An 18,460-nucleotide genomic window follows, 5' to 3' on the forward strand; every position below is an offset into this window, starting at 1 on the left:
GCCTCCACGTGCCAGGTATGTGTTTTGTAATGGCAGGTTCAGCCTGTGGGAGGCTGAGGGTCTGGAGGGCAGGAGGGGATGCTGCTGCTTTGTCTTTCCTTGTAAGCCTGGCTGTGTGTAGGGCCAGGATCAAAGTGATGTGTGGCCAGCTGAGTGCCAAGCTGGGAGAAATGGTTACTGGATTTATTGCTAACTTGTGTAATCTGTACCGTAATCCCGGTCTGCAGAATAGTTCTGCTTCAGTACAGGCTTAAATCTGAGGCATGAGAAGAGAGATGTGTAGCAGGCAAGAAAGGAGCCAAGAATCTAGGCTGAGGTGATGACAGAAGAGGGAAAGGGGCAAGATGGGAGAAGGCATTGCTGCCTTTTAGCCTCTTGCTACCAGTTGGTGTTGTTACTGGATGCAGGACAGCAGTGGGTTGGGAAGAGGTGCGGAGATGGCGCAGCAGTAGGTAAATGCTCCTTTAAAAAGTAAAAGGCAAACAGAGCTATTAGCTATTCAGCACGGATGGCAAATAATTGTGTGGGATGTTTCTTATTAATTGGTCTCTCACAAATAAGACTGAAAGGTCTTTGGGAAATCAGATGTGGAGCTCCATGTTTCCCGTGGGCCTTGTTGCCACCTCCCAAAATGCAGCTCTGTACCTCGCAGCAGTGCTGCTTTTGAAAGGGAAAGATTTTGCTTCTTTCTGGGATAAAACTTTAAACACGGGGCAGCAGCTGAGACAGGTTTATGCTAAAACTAATGGGCTTTATGTAATCCTCCTAACTGAAATGTCAGCTCGCATTTCTCAACTGACCTACAAAAGCAGGAGATGGTTTTTCTTTCCATTAAATGGGCTCTTCTGGTTGCAATTTTTCTGCAGTATTTATGGTTGATGTGAATGCTTCTCATGACACTGAAACTGGTAACAGTATTCCTAGGATTACTTGAATCCATTGCAGCATTTGCTGACCAGTTCTGAGAGCTCTGGCTGTGAGAATTACCAAATTTACAAAACGTTCTCTCACTTTGGGCAGTAGGGGAAAACTGTATGTTATAATCCAGTATTTTTGACTGTCTCAGAGCAAGGCATAATGAACTGATGCCCAAGGTTTTCCGTCGCAGTGCTGCAGCAGACTCTGCTCAGTGTCTTTTTGCTTTGACTCGGACTCCTGGGGTGGACGCTTTATAGAAAATGTCTACTGGCTTATGCAGCCTTGGCCATCATTTTCAAATGGACACAGTTTATTTCTTTGCTCTGGTCAGCCTCTAAATGAAGATGCTCTTTCTCGGTCAGTCTTCTATTATAGAGGAATGTATTTGCTTCCTTTACAATACAAAGGAGTTGATGTGCTTCTCTGCCTGTTTATTCCGTTTTAGCAAAGCCTCAGGAAACACTTTGTACCAAATTTAACCACTTTTACTTTGTTAGTTTTTTATGCATGCTGCCACTTAATTTTTTCCTGGCAGGTAGTGTGCTAATCCAGCTGGGAGACTGGTATTTGAGTTGGCAGCTGGTCTCATGAGCAGGCTTTTCATGCAGTTGGATTTTCATGGAAAATTGATTCTGTAAACCTGCCATTATTCTGGGCAAAGTAAGGACACGAGCTTGCAGGGAGCAGAAGCCCTTTACCCATTCTTAGGCCTTCTATAATCTGGAGGTTCTGCCCCATTTATCATCACTGCCGTGATCCAACCAAGCAGAGCTGTATTTGCAGCATTTCCTTAGGCATGGGTTTAGTGTGTTCTGAGTGAATACAAACAGCCACTGGGGACAGCTTCCATCTGAGCAGACAGAAGATTTATTCAGTGCAACTGGGTGACTTGGCTAAAACTGGAGCGAACTCTTAGTGCAGCCAGTGCTGGGGGACGCTTCCCATTTCATAAGTATTTTAATATCACCTTATTTTTGCAGTTAAAGGAAGATAGATGTATCCTTGCCATCCCTGAAATGAACTGCCCCTGGGTTATCCTGTCAAGCAGAACAACGAGGTTTGCAATTGCTGCAGAAAGGAGCTCTGTTGTCCCTCAGAAGCTCCTTGCTGTGGCTGCGGTGGGCGTTAGGATGCCATGGAGGTGCTCTGCACTGCGTAAGGAATTCCACACCCAGGGAGCTTCACAGAATGGAAAACTCACGGCATGGTCAGAAGGTTCCTTCTCTGGAAACGTCGTTAATATCTGCAGCACAATGTGAAGCACTGCATCTGAGCCTGGAAGACTGGGTTCTCAGGCCTGTCTAGATAAGGAAAATTCCTTGCAGTAGAGCAAGGTTCTCTTGTTGGTCTTCAGTGTTCGTTAGCCTTCCCTTTGCAAAGTCTTCCTTTACCCATGAAATAACACTGCTTTATTTCTTTTTTTCTGGTATAGATGCTCTTTCCTTCTCTTAATGTCAAAACCAAACTCGGCTCTGTGGATTTGTAGCCGTTTGGTTTTCTCAAGGCTGTTTGTTTTTAATTTACTTTTCCAATATGCTTTTCAGTCTTTGAGCGTCATTTTCACCCCCGTCCAGGTTTTCATAGTATGTCTAGAGCTTTTTCCTCTGTTCCCTTCCCTGTACTGCTTTGGTATTGCAGTGCAGAAGTATCTCTTTCAGACAGTTTCTAAAGCATGGCCAAAACTCCACATTTTACAGACAGCATGAGACTGTGGGAGTGGAGAGAGCTTGTCTAAAGTCATGAAAATAATCCATTACTCCTTTGATTTTTTTCCCACTAGTCTGTTCTGTTCCCATGTTTTGAGGAAGACGGGTTCATCCACAAATGGATTACAACTGATGAACATAGCCTAGCAAAGGGCAACAAGAGAAATACCCCAGAACCCAGGGAAGTGATTCTTATTCCTTTATGGACATTATCTGTACATCAAGAAAAAATTCTCCTTCATTTCCTTCTTGAAGTCCTGATCACTGCCTGGCCAGGCGTGGGATGCTGAGCTCCTAGCTGGGGTCAGGACCACATCTCTTTGGTAACACGGGGTCAGGCCAGCAGAGGCAATTCTGTGAGCTGCAGCTTCAGATTGACAGTTGAGCAAAGTATTCCATTTCCTTTGCCAGCTGGAGCAAGCCCTTGTTTTCAGCTCTTTTGCTATTCAGCAGACCATGGATTTTTCTAGGAATATCAGCTGATTGCAAGGGGCTGCACGACAGGAACAGGGTGAATATCTGGGGACTAGAAGGACATTCTCATTCTCCTCCTCCCTGGGGAGCGTTGCTTCCTGGTGCAGCCGTCACAGCTCTTTCTAGCGTGTGACCTACTGAAAAAGTACAGCTTCTAACTGCCATTCCCACAGGAACCACGCAGGAATTTCTTTTTCCGAGTTGTGAGATGAAGGGATAAATATTTAAGTTCTTTTTAAAATAAGAGCTATATGAGGATTTGCTAATTCTTTTCACATGGGCCACCAAGGAGCCAATATGTGGTAAATCACATTCAGCTGTGTGCATTCCCCCTCCCCTGCCTGTGGCCTGGGTTTGGACCCGTGCCCTGGAGATGAAACACTGCAGCTCTCAGTCCAAGTCACCAGACATGATAAGGTCCTTCTTTCTGTCTTCCCCACCCCTGTGTAGGAGCTCTCTGTTTAGGATGGGGGAAGCTGGTGGGAGCAGTTTGTTCCAATGCTGAATAATATGCACTATCGCAGGAATTAAGATTGAAAAGAGCAAACTGAGACTGCGGTGCCTTAACAAGGGCTGTGTGGTGTGTTGTGCAAATGATCTGCTCCTTTATGTTCCCCAGGGTCTCCAGCTGACTGCTGTGGGTTTCATGCAACATTTGTTCCCTTCTGACAGCCATTTAGAAATAACTTTTTAGTGTGACGTTCACTGCATGCAGAGATCTCAAGATAAGTCATCCCTGACTGCATAGAAAACCCTGGCTCTAAAAATGATATCCAGGTCCTTCTCACTGCTTCTGACAGCATGAAGATCAACCAAAGCCAGTTCTGCCCCTTGCCTTCCTCTCTTGTTCCCCATTACACCATATGGATTTCCTCAAACTGTAATGTGTTCCACTGCATTTAGACACTGTGCAGAAAATAAAGCCAGGAATGTTTTTTCTGACCAAATATAGTCAGGCTGACAGTTCTTGCCTGTAGTCCAAACCAAATATCCACATTTGAGGACCTGGGACTAGCAAAATTCAGGAGAACTCTGAAGTCACAGCAGTGCTTTTCCGCTCTTGAACAAAAGCAGTCGTTTCGGGGGTCAGGCAGCCTGATAAATCGCAGAGTATTTTCAGCTATTGGAAGAGCCAAAGGTAAAGCTGCAGTTTGGACTGCCCTTTGTGTGGAGCAGCAGTGGCTCCTGGGGAGCATCTGAAAGAGGCTTCAGAAACGGGACTCAAGAATGCACATCTATTCCAGTTCTAGCTCCTAACTTCTGGGGGAGATCCGAACTGAGGCATCTGCCTTCAAAAAATTCTGCTTCCCTTACAGTGAGATAAAGGAAATTCTTCGGTCCCTCAGGGTACTTGGTTGTGTGAGTTCTCAGTCTGGGTTTTAATCCCCAGGTGTGCCAGTCGTGTTCAGAAGCAGTAAGGCACTGACTGGGTGCTTGAGAGACCTGGCTTCACATTCCAGCTCTGCAAGATTCAGTGCTTGAACTCAGGGAAGTCATCTTTCCTACACTGTGCTATGGTCTTAACCCATAAGATGCAGATGATAGCAGTATATAATAATAGCAGCATAATAATCTGCCCCCACTTCAAGGCAGATGTGAGGCAAAATGCTTGGACACTGGTGAGAGGAGAGGGCATATGGAACAGAACATAAGGTGAGATCACTTTCAATCAGCACTGACTCTTGCTAACCTTATGGAAGGCAGAGGCACTCACTGCGTGCTTCTGCAAGGGTCTGTCTGGGGTGCTGTAGCTGGGGTCCCCCAGATCAGCGTGATTCTGAAGCATGTGTCTGTCTCAGCATCATAACCCCTCGTTAGGTAGCTCCCAGGTACATAAGGAATTTGCAGGAGTCAACTGCCAAGTTCCATGGATGGGGGAGTTGATGGCTGCTTTTATCTGAGTTTGTAAACTCCCTGACCAAAATTTCCTGACTGCAGAAAGCTCTTGCACAACATCTCATTTTTCATTCTGCTGCTGAGGACAGCCTCTGACAAATGACAGCTCCTCTACCACGAAGCATCCCTGATCAGGCATTCCACGGGCGTGATGCTGGCTTCTGGATTCCTTTCTCTGTCCCCCTCCCCCAATTTTTTCATTACATAAAGCTGACAACTGCAGATTTGTCCTCTGTTGATTATACAGTCAGTTAAAGAGGAGAGTTCATGGCCATCCCAGCTTGTTTCACTTTGCTGCTTTTCCTCTGCCAGCCCAACTTTCAGCTGCAGTAATCTGATACGGTTTGGCAGAGGCCGAGAGAATCTTTGGCACATTGGAAAGGAGCTTAATGTAAAGTCTGCTTTCTTTTTTTCTTCCCCCCCCCCGGGGGGGGGGGTTTTTTTTGAGAGAGAGCTTTTTGAAACCAGTGATTCTGCACAGCTTTGGCAGTGATTGCAGGACTCCTCAGAAATGCTCCAGATGCATCTGTGAGCAAAAGGATTACCAATGCATTCTGCGAAGGGAATGTCTGAGTATCTGTCTCATCTCCTTCATTAGAAAGTGTTAAAGAACAACATGGATCAAATAGAACAACTTGCTGCTGACAGAAAGAAGAGCTTTCTCTCAGAGGACAATAAAAAGAGCAATGGCTATAGAACCGTTGTGGGATTCCTATGCATATTCCCCGTGGTGGCTTTGCTGGCTATTGCAGGAGATCCAGCTGGAGCAGCAGTTCAGGAAAGTCAGGTAGGGAAAGGATCTGATTCTCAGGACAGCTTGGGAGGGGAGTGGGGATATCAAATGTGTGTGCATGTGTTCTTTTTACAAGAGTGGTAAATTCAGGAAGCAATCTAATCAATATGTAAGTAACTGTCAAGGCAACCAGATATGTTTGTGTATGTTTGAGTCCATTTTTGCAAGGGATCCTAAGGGGTACTGATTCATCTAAGTAAAATTGGATGTGCACACAGCTTGCAGAGATCAGAGCCACAGCTATCCTGAGTACCTCTGCTTTCCCAGCTTGCTGTGATGTGGCATGCATAGATTCTGCTTTCTGAGGCAGCTGAGATTCCTAGGAACTCCATAGGCTGGGCTTGTGGTGTAAGATCTAAACTGGGAGTTAATGCTGGACTTACAGAAACTGTTAGATGGCTGTGGCTTTCGTTAAGATATACTGGGACAGACTGGAATTCAGGTGGAACTGGGATGCTCGGAAGCTGATCTTAATTTTCACTTTATCTTCATTTTAGCTTTCAATTTTATAAAAAGAAAAAATATTCTTTTAAATGCTTTCACCCCTTCTTGCTGTTTGTGTTTACGGTGATCCTGGCAAGCAGCATCCCTCGCTTGTATCACATATTCAGGGCTCTGTAAGTTGGTGCTAAGTCACAAAGTTACATTTCTGTTTAGTTTTGGAGGGGAACTGCATCAGAGAGAGAGAGAGAATTACATTTATTACAGTCAATGAAGTAAATTAATGGAAGCCTGACTGCACATGGTGAGTAGTTCAGAAGAGGGTTGCTGACTGTATCTGCCTGTGTGTCGGTGCTGTTGCAACTGTACAGCTCAGACGTGAGCAGAGGAGACTGGTTTCCTGTTGGAGTCTCCTGTTGGGATGCAGTCCCTCAGCCCTCTACCAGTCAGGACTGCAGTCATGGAGCACTTTGAGCAGCATCTGGCAGCTGTTGCTTCTTCTCCTTGCCATTGGTTTGCTGGGATGCTATTTTGCCTCTCAAAGCTTCAGCTGTTCCATCTGTGAAATGAAGACAACTTGCCTTCTGTAGAATATGCTGTGAGGCTGAACTAACTCAGACTGGTGTTGCTTTTGTAACACTGCCACTGTACATCCTGCTTCGTGCTTGCCACGGTGCCTCTGGAGCAAAGATGAGCCAGAGATGGTCAGTGTTTTATTGCTGAAAGGGGGAAGCAGAATAGGTAAACTTCCAGAGGACCTTATTGGGTCCCATTCTTTTACCTCTGCTACTCAGGACTAACAGACTGGTATAGTTTGAGTCAGGCGTGTCACCAAATGTGATGGCTTTAAACACACTCCAGGGTTTCCAGAGCTCCAGTTTACTTTGAAGGCATTTCAGATTCACAGTCCAGCTCCATAAAGTGCTCTCAGCACAAAGAGTTGCCTGTTTGACGCATTGATTCAGTATTTCATTTCTTCTGTGGTTAAGCTGGAGAGCAATAGCAAAGTGAAAAGGAAATGAGAGCTTTTCAGGAAGAGCTGCAGCTCTCGCTGTGGCCAGAAGCTGCCGAGGTCTCATTTCTGCTCTGCCTGCGCTGCGCTCCAGGAGGAGAAGAGTGGCAGCAGTGCCCCATGCTGGAGTTATGCAACAGCTCCAGGGAACCCACAGGCTGATCTCTGATCCAGCACTCAGCAATGCCCCAGGAGCTGCTCACAGTACTGCCCTGCTTTTGCTCCGTCTTGATTTTGTTCAGCACGCTCAGAGCAGGCATGCTTTGTAAAGTCTTCGGTCCTGGACATCTCTGAGGGAGTCCTGGTTGTGCTCCCCTGCCCCCAAATGCCCCGTATCAGTTGGTTTGACTGCTACATTCTTCAGTCCTGCAGTCTCCCCCACCTTTTTCAACCTCTTCTTTTTCTTTTAAGGAAGATACCACATCACCTGGCCTCCGTGAAGTGAGTGCCTCTGCTTTGCACAGCCCAGCCTTTCCACCTCGGCCTCCAGCACGGAGAAAGCGATACACGATCACACCTGGACACTTGAAATGGGACCACTTCAACCTGACCTACAAGTATGGACTTGCATTGACTTTTTTTTGTTTTGTTGAGGGCATGGGTATCAATCATGATATTGCCAATCCTTTTGTCAGTGACTGGATAGCTCCTAAAACCATTTTACAGCAGGTGATAGTCTAATAAAGCCTAGAGAGCATCAAATGATGTTGGGGCAGGGACAGCATTTCCCTGATGTTATTCTGTGTTATTACAGAATCCTGTCCTTCCCAAGAAACCTCATAAATGCCAGGGACACACGCAGGGGACTGGCAGCTGCGTTCCGAATGTGGAGTGAAGTTTCACCATTCAGCTTCAGAGAAGTGCCACGCCACGTACCCAGTGATCTGAAAATAGGTGAGGCTGCATGGCCTGCTGCACTGCAGGACTGCTGTGTGTGCTAGCTGGCTCCCTTCTGCTGGGTGGCTCAAGTACTGTCTTTTCTCCTCCTCTTCCTTTTGCCCTCCCCCATGACTGTACAGTAGTTACCTCCTGACTTTCTCAAGCCTCGAAATACGTTAGTGCTGAGGTCTTATCTGCTCAGTCTCAAACCCAGATGTAAATTCTTCCTGGGATTTATGGCCTGTGTGCAATAATTATTTCTTGTGCAGATGGCCACAATATTGAAATAACGAGCAGACTTTCCATTGTTTCGCAATTTGCTCTTCAGTCTGCTACTTTCAAGCACATGATGTGCCGTCAGGGGCCTGTCCTGCGGCCACTTGTGAGCTCCAGGTGGCCCCATTCCAGTGGCTGCAGTGTGAAGCTGTTGTGATGCTAGCAGAAGGACAGCAAGCAGCTGCAATTCTGTTGCTCTCCGTTTATTTGTGTTTAAAATTGAGTGATTGCATTCTGGGGTTATCATCTCACTGTCCGATGATTATGCTCTGAGGTTATCATCTCAGGGCCCAACTGCACTCCAAAAACACCCCAAAGTTTCCTTGTGATGTTGCAAGAAGTGCTCAGTGTTCCTTTCTGCAAAGTAGATCAGTTTGTGTGCATTGAAGACAGCTCCAAATCTGAGGTCTTTGCAGAGTTGGCTCCAGTTTGCATCACAACCCTTGTTCCATACAATTGCTTTGCACTGATTTTTCCTGTTGTGTGTGTAACTTGGAAAACATTTGGGATACAGCAAGAGATGTGTTAGTAAACCACAAGTTTACAGATGTCTGTCCTGCTAGATAGACTAAATCTGCTTCTCTTTTTGCAGGCTTCTACTCCATCAATCACACAGACTGTCTGGAGTCTCTCATTCACCACTGCTTTGATGGAACAACAGGGGAACTTGCCCATGCCTTCTTCCCACCCAATGGGGAAATCCACTTTGATGACCATGAGTACTGGATATTAGGAAATACTCGGTTCAGCTGGAAGAAAGGTAAGACATGTCTCAGAGGGAACAGTAACAACGCCAGCAGCATTTACATCTTAGTCCCACGCACCAGTTCTACCACAGATTCTTTCTTCATGGCAGCGTAACTCCATTCATTTACATGGAGATAGTTATGCAGTTGATTTGCATTCAGTTCAGCCACCTTTGTAAAGCAGCAACAGCACTTCTGCCTTCAAAAGGCAGGCAAGTGTGAGGCTGACTATTAATGCTTGTTAATAATGACTGCTTCTCTTCCCAAAGCTGAACTAGCTCAGCTATTGGCTTAAAGAAATTTGGAAACGAAGTAGAACGAAAGTACTGTTCTTCCAAGTCACGTCAGTGAGGTTCAGCAGGAGGCTGCAAGAGCCAAAAAAAATCCACCAAGGATTCCTATTTAATGTACTGATAAATTAACACGTATGCAAGCCACCCCCTTCAGATGCTTTCTTCCCATACGCAGTTGGATTTAACACAGGAATTGCACAGTATTCCTATGGCCTATAGTTGTGCAAGATATCAGGGTAGGTGTCAGTAACAGCTCCTCTTGTGAGTCATCCTTCAGTTAAAACCCAGCTCTGCTGGAAGCAGGCTTCAGGACGCTGCTGACAAACGTCAGTTCAATCCTGTAAGCAAAAGTCAATCAGAGGCTTTTTCAGACTGGAGCATTCTAGCTAGCAATCTCACTCCCTGTCGTTTCCAGTCCCAGCTCAGGGCTGTGGGAACAAAGCAGCAGCAGGCTGCCCAGAGCGGGCATATTGCTCCATATTTCAATCACTGGTCTTTTGGAGCAGTCTTCTGAGTCTGGCAAGAGCTGCTGTTTGGAATTAGAAGCACGGATAAATAATTTCTTGACCGTTTACACCCAAATAGCTACATGGAAGTTAAAACTGGAAACCTTTGATAAGACCACACCTTCCAAGTGCAAAAATTCTTCTGGCTTTACACTGGGATTAGCAAATGTACTTCACTGCAGTTAGCTTTTTTCCATTTTTCTTCCAGGTGTTTGGCTTACAGATCTGGTGCACGTAGCAGCTCATGAAATAGGGCATGCCTTAGGACTCATGCACTCCCAAAACCCAAATGCTCTCATGCACATCAATGCTACTTTGACTGGGAAAAAGACCATCTCTCAAGATGAAGTCTGGGGAATTCACAGACTTTACGGTAAGGAAATGAGGGCTGTGCTCTGGGCTCCTCTTGCTAAGAAACATTTGCCTGAAGTGCCAGTCAAATCCCATGGAGGTCTTTGTTAGGTACTCAGCATTTGCTGAGATGAGAGCTTGATGCCCGTGAGCCGCACTCAGGAGGAATCTTATTCCTTTCTATGCAGGATATAAAGGTGCTCCTGCATGGAAGTAGCACAGTATGTAGCTCCCTGTTCTTCTAGTAATGGCATCCTATTATACTTCCAGTCCTAGGTTCCTTCTCGTCTCTGCACTACCATTTATGTTGAACAATCTGAACTGGGTGAAATATCAGTTTGTTTCTCAGAGGATTGTCTCCTTCTGTTTCAGGATGCAAGGACAGACTGTTTATGTGCCCCCTGTGGGCCCGAAAAGGTTTCTGTGAGAAACGTGAGAAGCTGATGAAAAAGCACTGTCCGTTCACCTGTGACTTCTGCTACGGTACCCAACTTTTCTTCTGGGATGGTGGTGGGTCTTGCAGGAGGGAGGAGGTAAAGCTAAGCAGCCTTTGCTGCAGGGATAGGCAGGATCTTAACTCTACACTAGAGGCCAGAGGCTGCAAGTGACTGGCTGCACCCAGTTCTAAGGAGAAGTGTAGCACAGATATCCTCCTGTACATCTCAGCCAAATCAAAGGCCTGGCAGTACAGTAGCTGATGCAGTGATGGGACAAGAACTAGCCAAATGAAATCTCAGGCACAGCTGGACTCGAGCTGCTCCAAGAAAAGGAGGGATACAGCATGTTAAACACCTCACCTAGCCTCAGTTTTATGAATTCAGGTAAGGGACTGATGCATTATCACCTCAGATTACTGCAGCTGTGGAATTAAGCCTCAGATAAATGCCTGCTGTCCTGATGCACCATGTAACCAGTACTTCCCTCTCCAGAACAGAGGTATTTTTACAGAAGTTTGGAGGAGAATGTTCATAAACTGAACTAACTGTTCCTCCATGCACATGAAGTGTGTTCATATGCAAATAGAACAGTGTTAAATGTGCATCCCAGAGCTGTTCAATGAGAGTCATTTTTTAACAAATAACCTTAAGATCACTTAGATCATAACATAATTCTGTGGGAGTGTTTTGGGCTGACTCAAGCTTGATAATGAGATATGTTAACTATTGCACTTTCTTTTTCGGGTGGACAGAATTCCCATTTCCAACAGTTCCTCCCACTCTGCCACCTCCAAGGACAAAAACCAAGACTGTTTCTGAAGGCAGGAATGTCACCTTCCGCTGTGGACAGAAGATCATCCATAAAAAAGGCAAAGTTTAGTAAGTGCTCTGTCATTTATTCCAGTCTTTTAGAATACTCTGCAGCATAAATACCCCAAAGGAGAAAGAATAAGGAAGTATGGCAAAACAAAGTACATGAGAGTGCAGTTCAGCTTTTGGAACATGTGGCTGTCTTTGATTTGGCACTCGAGTAGAAGGAGGGGTGGCAGACTAACTGTGGGAAGGGAATGTGCAAATACTGTTTATAACACTGTGAAGCATTTATTTCAGAAGCACATCTATCAGATGTAAGCTCAGCAGAAGAAAGATAAAATCCAATACACATATATAGCATAAGGATAATTCTTACCTCTGTCACAGTCCCTGGGCTGTATTCTGCAAAAAAACTACTGTCTTTACTAAGAATTAACTATGAATTGAATGGATAAAGTTATGAGCACGTTACTTCTAGATGCATCTAAACTTGAGAGAAATATGTCCAAGTCCAGGGGTTAGTTTAGACTCAGGAACCAAATTCTTACTTGTTTTCAGTAAGATTCAGGGTAGTACACCATGTTATTACTGCCACCATCCAGGTGAAATCAATGACAGTGAGGTTAAATCTTACTCTGCAAGTCCGTCCGTGCTGCAGTGCCTGCCTCAAGCACAGCTTAACAGCAAAGAGAAGGACAATGCACATGCTGCATGTACTGAATATTTTATAGTTTAATTTCTATTATTTTTCTTACGACAGCTGGTATAAAGATAAGGAGCTTCTGGAATACTCATATCCAGGTTACTTATCCTTAAATGAGGATCACATGAGCATCATTGCAAATGCAATTAATGAAGGAACTTACACTTGTATAGTAAAGAAAAAAGAAAGAATCTTGACCACTTATTCCTGGAGGATCAGACTGAGACATTAACAAGGGCTCTGGCATGAGAACTTCTCTATTTCAAATTCACAATCTGGCTTAAGCATTTTGTATTTAAACGCCAGTAGTGCAAATGAACTCCTAAATCAGCTGCTTCAATACCTCGAGCAAGAGAGACTCTGGGACTTTGTTACTGGATAAAACAACTCTTCCAAATTAGTTTTAAAGGTAAAGAATTCATCAAGCATGTGTTGTACAGAGAATTAAAAAAGAAATTTTAAAAAAATCCAGTGTAAGATTTTGCAGTTAACCTGGATCAGTGGACTGCTGAAAAACGAGACATAACCCTTCAGCAAACACATGGATGAACAGACTGATGGCTCAGCTATGTTGCAATGGAATCAGAGGTATTGTGGAAAGAGAATGACCAGTAAATGCGCTGTAAGTGGTTTTTTATCTTTTTTATATCACGACATGTAGGTCTATAAGAACGTTAAAAAAAGAATTACTTTTTCTTCTAGTGGGCAGAAGGAAAATAGAGGGTCACAACAAACCCAAATTACTCCATTTCACACTTGGACATACTCAGTTCAGCTATGCACAGAATATCTCCCTTCCACCCCCCAACTACTCTCCTGTGGTGTGTATTTATTGTCTGTGTAATCTTAGCCCAGCATACCATCTACTTCCATCTGCAGCTCCTCATAACTCATCCTTTTGGTGTCTGATCAATAAGCTTCTTGACCCCTTCAACAGAGGTAAGATCATTTCCATCATCACACCCAGTCATTAACAGTGAGGTGGATGCGCCACATCCAGAACAAAAGCAGCATTTGCTTCCTGGGCGAAGCCCAGTGCACTCAAACATCTATCAGTTGGGAATTGAGATGTGCAGTTACAAACCCTGACAGTCATTGTATTTAATGGGTACCTGAAAGATCCTTATCCAGTATTAAGGCAGCCTACATCATTCTCTGCTTAGGTTCGTCCATTTTTAGTTGCTGTCTTAAACTCTTCAAACACGTTTCTTCCTACCTTAAGCATCTCATGTATTGCAGAATAGGTCAGCATTCTAGGAAGAGCTCTGTACCAGGACAGCAAAAGCACAAGGGAAAAGTAAGAAACTAATAAGAACAGTTTGGTACAATTGCAATAACAGTAATTTTACTGGCAGATATCTAGCATGAACTTAGCACATCTCCATTTAACAGAGCAGTGCAACACCACGTGGATCCAAGCATCTTAAAACAGCTCTGTCTTTTGGATTTGGAGAAACGAAACAACAACAATGAGCTGATCAGCACAGCCTTCAACAGCTCTCACAAGGGGATGTCAGCACTTCAACTGCAAGGATGCTTAATCCTAGGGCAGATCCAAAGTTCTTCATTTCACAACTTAACAGTTTGGTACACATACCATTTATGATAACTGACTTTTGTGCTGTTTCTCCCAATCCCGTTTACCTCCACCTGCCCTGTGCTTCTGGCAGGCACTGTCCTTGCTGGAGTTGCAGCCAAGGACCTGCTTTGCCCCACGAATGTCCTATAAGCAGTCACCTTCCAAAACTGAGCTGACCTCAAGGCCAGTGGAAAAAGAAACCAAGGAAAAAAGTTGCAGTTTAAGACAGCAGGCCATGAGACAGCCCTGCACTGCACCCAGTGTTCCGTGACACAGATGGCATGGCCCAGCACTGCTGTGCACATCTGTTCTGGCTGCAATTTCAAGCCAACAACATCTTCAAGGAACTCAGGAAAAAAAAAAAGGAGGAATTTCTGTGAAGAAGCCAACCAAAAAAACACCTCTCTCCATCTCCTGCCCAGGACCACGGCATGACAGCTTGCATTTGCTGGGAATTAGTATGGAAAGCACCTGGCAGATATGGTGATACCCTCAAGGTAAGCAACAAAACTCACTTTCTCTTGGCATACACTTTCATTTTATAAAAATAAAAATTGCAGTAAGACAACAACAAAATAAATCCCTAACCTACAACAAGGCTGTGATTACCACACACTTATGCACTGGAACCTCCATGTTTTTTTGAAAGATGAATCTTTGCAGATTTTCCCTGGTTGAAATCAGTTATTTAAGATGACACAATTTCAAAGTAATTGAGTTCCATAGCTCTGTTCCTGGTGAAACAGTCCTGGAAATGTTTTCACTTTACTTGTCTTTGCATAACTTGTTTGATTAAAAGCAAATAACTCCTATTAGATTCAGAGGTCCAGATTTGTTAGCCCAGGTTGGAACAAATGCTTTCCAATGGGCAATGATGCACCCGTTCCAGTAAATATCTATCATTAGTATTTCAGCTTTTTTGTCCACTTTTCACTTCTCACATCCTTCAGAACAAATAAATAAGCTTCTGCTCTTCACCCCTACCCAAACTTTGCTAAAACCATGCATTACTACAGTTACTAAACTAGCAGAAAAACTTTCTCCATCAGTGCAACACAACCAGGCCTAATGAGAAAACAGTGCTTCATCAACACACACACAAAAAAACCAGCTTTGAAAATGTACAATTCTGGCAGCTCCCAAGAGCAGGTCCAAGGCCTTCACTCAATGAGAACAAAACCAGCACCACCACCACAAGTCTCTTCCAATGCACTGCATGCTCATCACTACGCCTGTTGGTGGGACTGGTGCCCAGTTCTGACTGCATGAACACCCCAGTATTTTCCAAATCTTCCTGTTCCCAGAAAAGGATGATAGCATTGTAAATCAGAGACTCAGAAGACACTTATGAGGAAAGACTGGAATATGGCAATATACAACCAGTAACATGAAATGTTGTTATTTTTGTGGAAAAAGGACATTTTTAAAAGAAGGTTCTCTAGAAAATAAAGCTTCAATATTAATTTTTTTTGAATTATAAAACAATATAGTACACTTTTTGCTCCAGTGCCATTGTAAATACATTTATACAACACATCAACCCAGTAGTTCACTCAAAAATGTCAGTGGGTGTTGAGCCCAACCCAGCTTAGCTTTCTCCAAGGTACACAACAGGAGAGAAGCAACTTAAACATCGTGATTTCTTGACCAAGCAACTACACTCAGACACAAAGAACTTACTTAAAATAAAAAGAAAAGTTCTTTTGCTGGACTGACAGTAACTACAACAACATCAGCACAGATGGGGGGAGGAAAGAGAAATTAATAAAAAAAATAAATCCTCACATTTCCACTCTAGAAGACTTAATGCCACCAACATCCACGTTTGCTGCATGTGAGGAAATGACATCCTTCACGCTGTTAAACAATCAAAAATGCATTTTAATTCTACAAATTTACAAGGAGAAAAGAACAAGAACCAAAAAAAAAAAAAAAAAAGAAAAGAAAAAAAGGGGATCAAGGATTGTAGTTCAAGTTTTCCTCTGTCAAATTTTATAACGATCCTTGGCTTTTCCTGTTAATTCCAGTCCTCTAATGGAATGCAGCAGTTATACTCCACACCCAGCAAAAGTCTTTGAATCTGGGATGACATCTGACTTTACCCCGGTGAAAACCATCTAGTTTCCCTGACGTGAAGAACAGAACTGGGGCACTCAGAAATCCACTCACGTGAACGGTTCTCTTTTTCTCCCCTCTTCTCACTGAGTTTAAAACTTGAGGCTGAATCCGGGCCCAGCAGCAGATGCTCCTTGATTCGTGGTGGTCAGATGAAAACCGGTGTCTTTCAGATCATCGTCGCCCTGTGGAAAACATACACAGTTCATCTGTCAGTGCCTGTGCACACACATTCACCTCTGCAACACAGAAATCATGCCTAAAACTAATTTTAAAAAAGTAGAAACAAAGAACAAAACAAAACCTGAAGGAGCTGTAGGAGATGGTAAGTAAATACTTGATTTAGTGGCACTGTAGCTGAGTTCAGTGCAGACTGTTATTCGTGCTCTTTCTGTTGGTACTGCAGCAGGCACAATAGCTGTGCAGTGTCAATTCACCTATGCTGAGACATGGAACTGTCAATAAAGAGCTGATAATAATTAAGGCACTTGAGATTGTACCACGTCCTACTTCTAAGCAGCTGTTTTTCAGCCAGCTTTTTCTTCAAAACTGGCAGTCCAATTCCCACACATGAAAGAACACCAGCCTTGTATGTGACAGATTCTTTTCCAAACACTGGAAAAGGAGCAGGTTTGGCTTTGTTTTAGGACAGGGGAAGTCAGTGATGCTCACCAACTGACTGTACCCAAGGCCTCCCTCAGGCGGGCGGGGGCTGGTGCCACGTTTCACCCTTTGTTGTTCACTTTTGGCTGGCCATGTAGGAAACATGGAGGGGTCAATAGGAAGGGGAGTCTCACGGAAATACTCGTGCTTCAAACCATCCTCAGCAGTAATTCTTCTGGCCGGGTAGTACGTCAAAAAGCTGAAAAGAATTCAGGCAATGAATTAGAGGGAAGATAAGAGAGACGGCCGTGCAGAAAGAAGATAAACGTTAGCCTAAAAGATATAAAACCTTCAGAAATCTGTCATGTTTTACAACGAGTGTAACAAACAACACAATTTCCCAAGGACTGCAGAAGCTGGCACTTACTTGTTCATCAGATCAAAGCCCTGATCAGAGAGGAGTGCTCCAAATCTCTTGCGTAGATTGTTGTAGGGATATTCTGTGAACGTCATCTTCTTTACAGCTGGCAGCTCATTGTAACCAGGCCAGATTTTTTCACTTGGAGTACCCAGATCCTACAGATTAAAATGTCTCCTTAATAAACCCATTCTAGAGTGCAGCCCTTCTGCTTATTCATTATTTAGCTACAGGAATTGATAAAAGTCCAGAGAAAACAGACGACATACAAAACATTATTTTAGCCTATCACTGATAATGTAAAACAGAAAATCAAAGTAGTGAGCCTTTTATTAAGGCTGAATCTCTATCAAAGAGTAACAAGCATTTCTATTTTCTTACTGCTCTAATTTAACTGCCTCTAAAACCAGCCAGTTAGAATGGAAAGGTTTTATAAATGTTACCTTAAAAACTTTGTTAATCTGATCGATTTCCGACTTCCCTGGAAACAGTGGTTTCTGAGTTAGGAGTTCTCCAAAGATGCACCCCACTGACCACATGTCTATTGCTGTTGAATATTCCTGCAAAGAAAGAATATACCTTATCAAGCCAGTGAAATAATTTAATGAGGTATTGTAGCAATAGTGCAATGTTTTGGGGTTTTTTTTGTGTGGTTCTTGGCAATGGAGCACCCAAAGCCCCAGTGATTTCAGTAACAGAACAGGTAACCAGAAGGGAACATTGCCAGAAGGTTCACAGTCCTCTGTTCTGCTCTTTTTGTCAGAAATTTTAGACCCACCCATCCATCCTCTGAGGAAGACGAAACCTTTTTAGATTTGTTATTGGGAAAACTAAAATTGAAGTTTCAGAATTTCCACTGCTAAATCAGCATAAAGAATCAAGCACACTTGTATGAATTGTTCATGAATTATAAGATGAAGTTAGTCTGAAAAGTCAATCCTTTAGCTCCCAGAAGAATACAGAGAGGCATACCTTGGCTCCAAGCAACAACTCCGGAGCCCTGTACCAAAGTGTCACCACCACTGGTGTGTAAGGCTTCAGAGGAGATCCATATTCTCGGGCCAATCCAAAATCTCCAACCTGGATGAAAATCAGCTATCAGTAATGTTATCAGCACTGAGCATACCTATGGACAGCACCAGTACATGCTGGCCATTCTGGCTACTGCATGGCCTCTGGCATTCAAAACAGCCACACGGACGTTGATACAGACAAGGTTAATGGCACTGTCATGCATCAGTAGGAAGAGAACACCGTTCTGCCTTCCAATTGTGCCATAAGGCATTCAGCACTCACATACCATGCTTATTAGTCACATTCTAGTATAAATCTCAAGAGCTGTGGCAAGGCAGTCTCCATCTATTACAATGTTCACTGTCTTACGACTGTATGTTTGAGGAACTACACTTCCTACACTTCAAGATTAATGCAGAACATTCTGCCCAGCTCTTAACATCGCTGTCATGCAGTGTAACTCTGCAATACTCAATTTCTCATAAGC

General features: G+C 43.9%; 2 protein-coding genes across 11 annotated transcripts in view; one reads left to right on the top strand and one right to left on the bottom strand.

The window, feature by feature from the left end:
• On the top strand, positions 1-17,149 carry MMP23B (matrix metallopeptidase 23B). 3 transcript variants are annotated; one of them, XM_042883149.1, is made up of 9 exons: positions 1-15; positions 5,593-5,781; positions 7,652-7,797; positions 7,995-8,134; positions 8,988-9,155; positions 10,149-10,313; positions 10,664-10,774; positions 11,481-11,607; positions 12,302-17,149. In XM_042883149.1, the coding sequence occupies exons 2-9, from the start codon at positions 5,611-5,613 to the stop codon at positions 12,474-12,476; spliced, it is 1,203 nt and encodes a 400-aa protein (XP_042739083.1). In that variant the 5' UTR covers positions 1-15; positions 5,593-5,610; the 3' UTR covers positions 12,477-17,149. The 3 variants fall into 3 exon arrangements, 2 of the variants coding, with proteins under 2 accessions (XP_042739083.1, XP_042739084.1); XR_006181133.1 differs by lacking the exon at positions 1-15 and having other exon boundaries at positions 5,452-5,781; positions 12,302-13,183; positions 13,637-17,149; XM_042883150.1 differs by lacking the exon at positions 1-15 and having other exon boundaries at positions 5,625-5,781; positions 7,656-7,797.
• CDK11A (cyclin dependent kinase 11A) overlaps positions 6,472-18,460 on the bottom strand; it is a 21,999-nt gene continuing 10,010 nt past the window's right edge. For 3 of the 8 annotated variants that reach the window (XM_042883148.1, XM_042883147.1, XM_042883143.1), the window contains 5 exons: positions 17,932-18,039; positions 17,403-17,519; positions 16,969-17,117; positions 16,611-16,800; positions 12,256-16,123 (listed from right to left, as the gene is read on the bottom strand). In XM_042883148.1, the coding sequence (XP_042739082.1) occupies positions 16,031-16,123; positions 16,611-16,800; positions 16,969-17,117; positions 17,403-17,519; positions 17,932-18,039 (657 nt within the window). In that variant the 3' untranslated portion in view covers positions 12,256-16,030. Of the gene's footprint in view, positions 9,145-11,603; positions 16,124-16,610; positions 16,801-16,968; positions 17,118-17,402; positions 17,520-17,931; positions 18,040-18,460 lie in introns of those variants that run through there. The other 5 variants (XR_006181132.1, XM_042883146.1, XR_006181131.1 and 2 more) reach the window with 5 other exon arrangements.

The sequence above is a fragment of the Lagopus leucura genome, unplaced genomic scaffold (genome assembly GCF_019238085.1).
Source record: "Lagopus leucura isolate 7727_CA_CO unplaced genomic scaffold, USGS_WTPT01 Super-Scaffold_100037, whole genome shotgun sequence".
NCBI classification, from domain to species: Eukaryota; Metazoa; Chordata; class Aves; order Galliformes; family Phasianidae; genus Lagopus; species Lagopus leucura.

Coding starts and splice junctions, on each gene's coding strand:
- MMP23B (XM_042883149.1), top strand. CDS start 5,611: ATGGATCAAATAGAACAACTTGCTGCTGACAGAAAGAAGAGCTTTCTC. Junction 10,314..10,663: donor GGGAATTCACAGACTTTACG/GTAAGGAAATGA, acceptor CTTCTGTTTCAG/GATGCAAGGACAGACTGTTT. Junction 10,775..11,480: donor CACCTGTGACTTCTGCTACG/GTACCCAACTTT, acceptor TCGGGTGGACAG/AATTCCCATTTCCAACAGTT.